Source organism: Pinus tabuliformis, chromosome 8, assembly GCF_031772625.1.
Source record: "Pinus tabuliformis cultivar Carrire ecotype Pingquan chromosome 8, CPIR1, whole genome shotgun sequence".
NCBI classification, from domain to species: Eukaryota; Viridiplantae; Streptophyta; class Pinopsida; order Pinales; family Pinaceae; genus Pinus; species Pinus tabuliformis.
Window position 1 is genome coordinate 709,485,325 of NC_142294.1, and position 8,414 is coordinate 709,493,738.

General features: G+C 39.9%; 1 protein-coding gene across 1 annotated transcript; it reads right to left on the reverse strand.

The window, feature by feature from the left end:
* Positions 1-393: 393 nt before the first annotated feature.
* LOC149237581 (uncharacterized) lies at positions 394-1,350 on the reverse strand. The gene is made up of 2 exons (XM_089366841.1): positions 1,103-1,350; positions 394-987 (listed from the first exon to the last, which is right to left on the reverse strand). The coding sequence occupies exons 1-2, from the start codon at positions 1,228-1,230 to the stop codon at positions 537-539; spliced, it is 579 nt and encodes a 192-aa protein (XP_089222967.1). The 5' UTR covers positions 1,231-1,350; the 3' UTR covers positions 394-536.
* Positions 1,351-8,414: the final 7,064 nt, after the last annotated feature.

Sequence of the window (8,414 nt, forward strand, 5' to 3'; positions counted from 1 at the left end):
AATTCTGAGGGTTTATTTTATTATGCAGTCTATCCTTGAAACTGGGTGCCAAACTGGCTCACCCGACAGAGAAAAATAACCGACATTAATACCTCTCTATTTGGAAGCAGATATTAAGAAAGTCTGCCCCATGAAACCCTCTCCAACACAATTGAAGCATTGCGTCAGCCAATGTTGTGAAAAGCGCGAGCGGGATTAAATCGGCGCGGGGAACGAATCGGAAAAAATCGGAAAAATCGGGAAAAAAGCGGAAAAAAGTGGGAAAAAATCGTTTGGTACAAAAATATTCATTTTTTTAATATCTAAACCATCTACAACATAAAATAAATACATCGACACATAAATATGATAAAAAACTAATATATAAGATGTTTAATATCATTTCTAGCGCTAAAATCACACATAACATTGAATCATGTCCTGAATAGTAAGTCCTGACTCCTGAGTCCCAACTCAGCCTCAAAATATCAACAAAAAATATGATAATGTATCTCATCATGTCATAATGTCATATACAATAAAATGAAAGTCTAATCCTATTGATTTCCTCTACCCCTCTTGTGAGAAAATGCCACAGCTTTCCCTTTCCCTCTAGATGTAGATGCTGGTGCCTGTGCTGGTGGAAATGGCAGTGGAGTCTGATGTGCTCTAGAAGCTGAAGAACTAGAAGTAGGAGCTACAGGAGGTAGACCACGTCCTCTACTGGTGGCAGTGGTAGCCCGGGTAGGCGGTGTCACCTCCTCCTCCTGTTCCTGCTCCTGCTCCTCCTCCTGCTCCTGCTCCTCCTCCCCCTCCACTACATCTTGCACTAACCAATCATCAGTAGAATCCATGAGAGGCCTCTCGGCCTCAACCCTCCATGCAGCAGTGGTGTCAATCCCATCCAATGAGATGGCATCCACATCAGGTGTCCTCTCAAGTTGCCTCACCCACAATCGAAGATTGTAGTAGACGTAGACCATGTCATTAAGTCGCTGGGACTCCAACCTGTACAAAGATCATGAAATAATAATTAATAATTAATAATATAAAAAAAAAATTGTTTAATGAATTCAAAAATTTATTTGGAAATTTGCAATATTTTAAATGTTTAAGTGTTAACCTGTTGCGCTTCTTGTTGTGTATTTTTTCAAATACACTCCAGTTGCGCTCACATCCTGAGGAGCTGCATGTTTGGCTGAGGATGCGAATGGCAAGCTTTTGCAAAAGGGGTACCCTGCCACCATACATTTTCCACCATGCATCTACAACAAAATTACAAATAAAATTTTAAATAAACATAAGAAAAAAATGGAATTTGAAGAGACAATGAAATTTGAAACAAAGTTACAAACTAAAAAATACCTGGCATTTTAATCGTCCTATCAGTGATAGCCATCTCAAAGCCAAATGTGCCACCTGCCATCTTATATGTCTCAATTTGTTTAGAGATCTCTATACGTTGTTCTGGAGATCGCACCATCTTCTGGACACAGGATAAGAATCCATCCATGATCTCAGCATCAAAATCAAACCCACATGCATAAGAAAATGCAGGGTTCAAGAAAAGCCCAGCAACCTGAATGGGACGATGGAGTGTGTTGTTCCATCGCTCATCAATCACTCCCCATAGGAGTTGTTTCTGAAACCCATCATCTCCCTTATCATCATAGTAGGCCCGAATGGCTTCTTTGGCCCTGTCCATGGCTTCATACAAATAGCCCATTGCGGGCTTCTCACCATCAACCAACCGAAGAACCTTTACCAAAGGTTCAGTAACGGCGCACACCTCCTGCACTCCTGCCCAGAAGTCTTCCTGGTATGAAACTAGTCTGCATACGGCCTCTCCTTCTGGTTTGCGGCTCATTGGCAAAGCACGCCACTCCTCTGAAAGAAACATTCTCTTCACATCCCACATAGAATTCAAGAGGGATTGAAGAGATATGAAACTCGTGGCAAACCGTGTAATGGCGGGGCGCACCAACTCTTTGTTGTTGGTGAATCTTCTCATCAAGCTAAGCACAGATGTATGATTATATATAAATTTTGTGATGCTTTTTGATGAGTCAACAATATCTTTGACAAAGGGAATTTTCCCTATGTCCTCTAACATCAAATCAATACAATGGGCAGCACAAGGTGTCCAAAATAAAGTAGGATGCCTGTCCATAAGCATTCTACCAGCAACAACATAATTTGCAGCATTGTCCGTTATGACTTGGACAACATGTTGTTCACCCACCTCCAAAATAAACACATCCAACAAATCACATAAAGTTCTTGCATCTTTGATTTGATGAGATGCATCAACAGATTTGATAAACATAATCCCCTTGGGACAACTAACCAAGAAGTTTATAAGGGTTCTCCCCTTTTGGTCAGTCCAACCTTCTGACATAACAGTGCATCCTGTTTGTGCCCATGATGCCCTAAAATCCTCCAATATTTGGGTGCAGTCACGCTTTTCATTTTGAAGATTCTGGCCTCTGAAATCATGATAAGAAGGGATTTTGTACCCTGGGCCAACACTGGCAATAGCATCAACAGTAGGTTGGAAAAATGGATTATTCCTTACAATGCTGAAAGGAATATCACTTCAGAGGAGAAATTTTGCCATCAACCTGTCAGTTTGTTCTTTATCAGTTCTTTTTAGCATTGAACCGATAGATGGTTGTGAACCAGGTGTGGTTCGAGGAACAAAAAATGATGATGCAGCTACCGGATTGACTGATGTTGCAGTAGAACCAGTGCCACTTGGCCCACTTCCTTCAGCTGACCTTTTTAGTTGCCTTTTGAGTTCTTCTTTGGCCTCTCTAGTGTGCTCTAATTCTTCCAATGCTCTCATGGCTCTTTGGATAAGTTCAGGATTTGTATTTGTACAGGGCCCCACATCATGTCCAGGGATTTGTGCAAGGTGAAACTTCAACCTGTGCACCCCTCCACGTATTTCCTTTCCACACAACTTGCAATTCAAGTTTTGTCTATCATTCGGAGCTTTAGGTTCACCATATTCCCAGAAAGGATCCAATTTCCTTGGCATGTTTGTTTTTGAACTTTGAATTTGCAAACCTATGGGAAAATAAGGATTAGGAAATAGGAATTTAGGATTACAATTTAGCATTTACAAAATTACAAGTTACAAATTTCCAGAATCCAAAGTTCCAACCCCAAGTTACCCAACCAAATGGCAAATGCCAAAAACAATGAAAAAACATAAACAATGTTCAAAAAAAATGAAAAAAAAAATTGGTTCCCATAGTCATACCAAGTTACCCATCCCAAATCAATGAAAAAATACAAAAAATTCTTTAAAAACAATGAAAACAAAAGGAAAATGGTGCCCATATGAAGTTTCCCAACGAAAAACAATGAAAAACATAGAAAAACAATGTTTTTAAACAAAGAAAACAAAAAAAAATTAATCAACATACCGTTTCTATGGAGAAATCGGTGGTCTCCTCTTGAATTTGTCCTCTAAGCACTTAGATTTGGTCACAAACCCTCTTCAGCTGCTCTCCAACACCTCCTCCTCCTTCCGCGCGCGCCCACTGTCCAAATGACAAACAAAAAACCCAAAAACTCATTATAAATCGCGCTGCCCGGCAACCCCGCGCTTTTTTCGGAAAAAATCGGCCAAAAAAAATAGCCGATTTTTTGTGTGTAAAAAGCGCGATTTAATCGCGATTTTCACAACACTGGCGTTAGCCCTCCTAGCCTCTGCGTCAGCCTCAAAACCCTTTGCGTTAGACCTTTGAGGCATTGCGTAGCCTTTACGACCTCTGCATCACTCCCAGCTAGCCTCTATGTGGCCTGCTATGCCTTCTGCATTTGCCTCTTTGCCTCTGCGATGGTCTCTCGCCACTATCTCTGCCTCTCTGTCTAGTACTCACTACCACTTGCTGCAAACTGATCACTGATTCGACTTTACTTAGCAAAACCTGCTCTAGTAAATCGAATGACTGATCACTCTGGTGTGTTCTCCAATTGACCCTCAAGCCTTCTCTTATACTTTTCCTATTGGTCCTTCAACGACCGAGATTACATCTTTAATCAATGACTAAGATTAGATTTGGCTTGATCCATGTCATTTGGAACCTTCTAACTCAGTTTTATATTAATACCCATTAATATTTTATTTTTCCTAAGTTTAGACTTAGGAACTCCATTAAAAATATCAATTATTTTAATATCTCTTTAACCGGGTAGAATCTGCCCAAACCATTTCTAGGTCTTGGAGATCTCATGTGCTTTAGCCTCTTCACCAATTTTCATGGCTAGAGCACATCTGATGCTGCCCCAAATCAACAATTATTGCAGGAGTTCATTGTAAGTGGGTCATTGTCCCTGGTATGGGAGCCCACAATAGTTGATTTGATTTATTATCATTTTTTAGGGAGGTTGGATGGTGCTAGGCAGGTAATCGAAGTCACCTTCAGGTTGGAGCCTGAAAACACTTCAGGGTGTTAGGGTGGTGCTAGGGCAAGCTTGGGCTTGCAAGGGTGTTGGAGCATCCTTTCAACAGCTATTGATAAAACCAGGAACCAGGGCATTAGAGCGTCCTTCCAGTTGGATCTAGAAAATTGAACGCTTTTCTAGAGTACTAGAGAGTTGGGGCTTCCCTTTTCAGTCGGAGCTGAAGCATTTGGTGTACTCACAAAATCATTAGAAAAACGTTTGGTGGTTTTGTCTCGGAGGGCTTTTCACCTAAAAATTCTTGTGTCTACTGTTCATTGCTTATTTATGCTTTAAATTGATGCTGAAGATTAATTAATGCTCTGAAAAGATTAATAAGTTTCTAATTGATAAGAAATACTAATTCACCTCCCTCAGTATATCCAATACTAACCAGATTTCGTCTAGCCTTAGTGGAAGCTCGGATTATGCTTGGTATACCCTCGGACCTACTTCAGATTATACCCATCTCCGTCTAACCTCAGGGAGCTCGATTTTTGTTTATATAAACTCGAACCTACTACAAACTTGATCTAGATCTTCGTCTAGCTTTAGGTAGGGCTCAAATTTTGCTCATATAACCGTTGTTGGTGCTTGGAACAATTTGGGTGATTGCAGAAGGGTTACCACTAGTTTGCCCTAGGGTAATCTCATACAGTTCCAGTATCAAAACCTATATGCCTTAGGAAACCCGATATTGTTGGCTTCGTAACAAATTTCTAGGCCTTGTCGACTTTCCTTAGAATTCCCATAAATTCTTCGTTGCTTCTTCAGATTGTTAAATCCTTGTTGCCAGAACAAAAAAAAAAGTGACTAGGTAGGGTGGAATCACCTCCACTGAAACTAGTCTTTGGAGCAATGGGGTCTTAAAACCCTCAGAGCCTCAGGTTCAATCAAAACAGAGACAAATAATCCATTCCAATGATGCCTCAAATGATTCTAACCCTCTTGTATTTATATATTTCCTTGAGGGGATTTTTCTCATTAATTAATTGAGTGGGGTTCACAACAAACCCAAACTTTGGGCTTTTTGCCCCAATTGCCCCAAAACATGCCCTCCAATGCCCACACATTGGGTATTTTGGGGTTTTCCCCTTTATCAAGTACTATAGCCTACGAGGATTAATAGGCTACTTCGTCCCTTGGGTCAATTAATCTCTTAAGGACATTACATTCCCCCCTTCCCGACATTGCTTGTCCCTAACAAATGACAAATTTGGGTGCAATAAAATTTTCCCTTCCAAAACTCTTCTTCAACCTTTGGAACTTCCTTTATGAAATAATTAACAAGCTAACAGGGATCATCATCACACCATAGTTGCTGCTTTCACTTCTTTCATCATAAGTGAAGTTTGTGCAAACGATACAGTTGTAGGTCTTTAGAAACAATTTGTTAGTGGTGGATCCTCCCTTAAGTAGTGAACCCTTTGCAATATTTTCCACATGCTGTACACGCTTTGTTGCTGGTTCCCTTTCCCTTGAAGGTGACTTATTTCCAATTTCCTGGGTGCTGTTATATAAGCATGGTTGGTCATTGAAAATCTCCAACTCCATGTGGGAAAATAACCCATAAAACTTCATAAATTCAGTGGCAACAATTTCTCTTGCAACCTTGCAACCTTTTGCCTTCGACAAGAATGATATGGCAGCGTTCATAATGACTATTTGACTTGGAGGTGGGTTGTGAATCGTCTTATTTCCATGGATCAAATATTTTCTTCTTGTAATTTCGGCCATCCCAAAAGGCATTTTTGTTGTTGCACATCCTTTTTCACATCCCCTGAAGTGTTCCTTACAACTAGTGCGACTTGTGCTTCTTCCCTTAAGCTTTTTGGAAGGATCTACTACTACAATTTGCTCTTCTTCGTGGCCCTTGTTTGCACCAGTAGTCTGATCTATACATGTTGTTGTGTAGTTCTTGAGCCGAGGATGAGTAATTCTAGTTGATTTGTTATGTGTAGTTTTGATGAGCTTCTCCCTGAGTATAGATCCAGGGAAAAGTATATCTCGATCATCCTTATAGAAGAGAAACTCGTTTTCCACCTTGTACCTATCATCATGAATGAGTCCATCCAATACTTCACGAGCAAATTTATTCTTGGAGTGCTCAATTAAGAGATGGGCTCTCCAATCTCTCAAGAATGTGTCACGTTCCGTGGTCTCTTCATATTTGACCTCATTAGATTGTAAGCTGTTACGTGTAGTTCTACAAGCGGACATGCAAGTGACTTCTCCTTGTTTGGGTATGACCTCTATTTGCTAGGCTGTGATAATTCGGGGACCCCCATTGGTCATGCCTCTTAGCACTGCATTACCGCCATTTGGATCTCGAAATTCCATTTCCATCACTTGGTAGTTCATTATAAATCTTCCCAGTGAGTACAACTATTGTACTCCCATAATCATCTTAGTATCGACCAACTCTATTACATAAAAATCATCAGTAAGTGTATACTTACCTAATGTGACGCTCAAATGTGGAACTACCTTTGTGCATGTCATATGATATCCATCAACTACCCTCACTTTGAAGCCCTCAAATTCTTGGACGGGGATGCCTCTCCTTACCACTATGGTTGCATCGATAAAGTTGTATGTTGCTCCACCATCTATCAATGCTATGATACGTTGCCCTTGTATAGCCCCCTTGATTTTGAATGTGTGATATTTAGGAACTCTTGAGAGAGTGGCGATAGTACCTCCTTCAATTCTTGGAAGTGGTTTCCTTGCTGCTTTTAGGGGTGGTGGTTCTTCATAAATGGTAAGCTCCTTGCTTGGTGGCTATGTTGTATCCCTCTTACTGTTGCTATTGCATAGTATTCAAAACAGGAATTGGTGACCGGACCGGTCCACCTCTCAAACTGGGTTTCAAATCAGAACCGGTCAAATCGGGACTGGTCAAATCTCAATCAACCGGTCTTTAAAAAAATACATGAAATAATTATTTTTTGATGAAAAAAGCTAATTTTAAGATTTAAAACCATGATTGCAAACCAACTGAGACAAAATATGCAAAGTTTTCTCATATATATACCATGTAAAGGTGAATATATCAAAATGGAACTGAGTGGTAATACATATCAACAACAAAATACATAATCAATGAGGCTCTAAATGGCCTCTAGAGTCCAAAAGCAATGCTACAAGCTATGGGGCCATTGGCCTACTACAGGTCTACATATCAGTGATCAACATGATAACTCCTCATCATGATCAAACTCATCACCACTACTAGACATGGGATCATCAGCATGAGCTACATAAATACTCTCGATTAGAGTTTGAGGACTCCTAAGTCTCCTCTGTAACCTCAGTAGTAGTGGTAGTAGTAGCAACAAAACTAGACATCAAAACTACAAATCATTGATTAGCATGATCACTCATGAAACCCATCATTGATTCAACGCTACTAGAAATGGGATCATCAACAAGAGATACATAAACATCATCTAGCTCAAAGTCTTTACACTTGGATTGCTCAACCCTATAATATGATAGAAATTGAAAAAGTTTTAAGTAAAAGATTGCTCAAAGCCGCAACCCAATGATTTTGGTCCGAGTGAAGGGTTCATCTCCTCAACCTTATAATGTGGTCGAAAAAGCTTAGCTTGCCTAACCAATTATTTTCCTTTGAGTGAAGGGTATATTTTTGTTAAGGCCATGGTAGAGCAATTCAACAATCAATACCACTAACATCAACAAAGTTCAACAATCAATGCCGCCAACATCAAGGTACTTAAAGGGAAGCCTTGATCAAATGCCAATCTCATACCCTCACGTATGAAAGAATCAAATGGAAACATTGCAAACCCCGAAACCATGAAACCTTGAAAACCATTAAATCTGTTGAATTTCAAGTGAAATCTAAAATTTTGGTTTCTCCATATGAAATCCAATGAGGTCAAAACCACTCTCAAACGTCCCGAGTCATTTCATGGTAATATTAAAAATTTAAGTAAAGGGATCAAAATGAAAGATAAAGG

Excerpts from the sequence above, each read along its gene's own strand:
- LOC149237581 (XM_089366841.1), bottom strand. The coding sequence starts at position 1,230 with ATGTATGGTGGCAGGGTACCCCTTTTGCAAAAGCTTGCCATTCGCATC. Across the intron at positions 988-1,102 it reads CACAACAAGAAGCGCAACAG|GTTGGAGTCCCAGCGACTTA; the intron begins GTTAACACTTAA and ends ATCTTTGTACAG.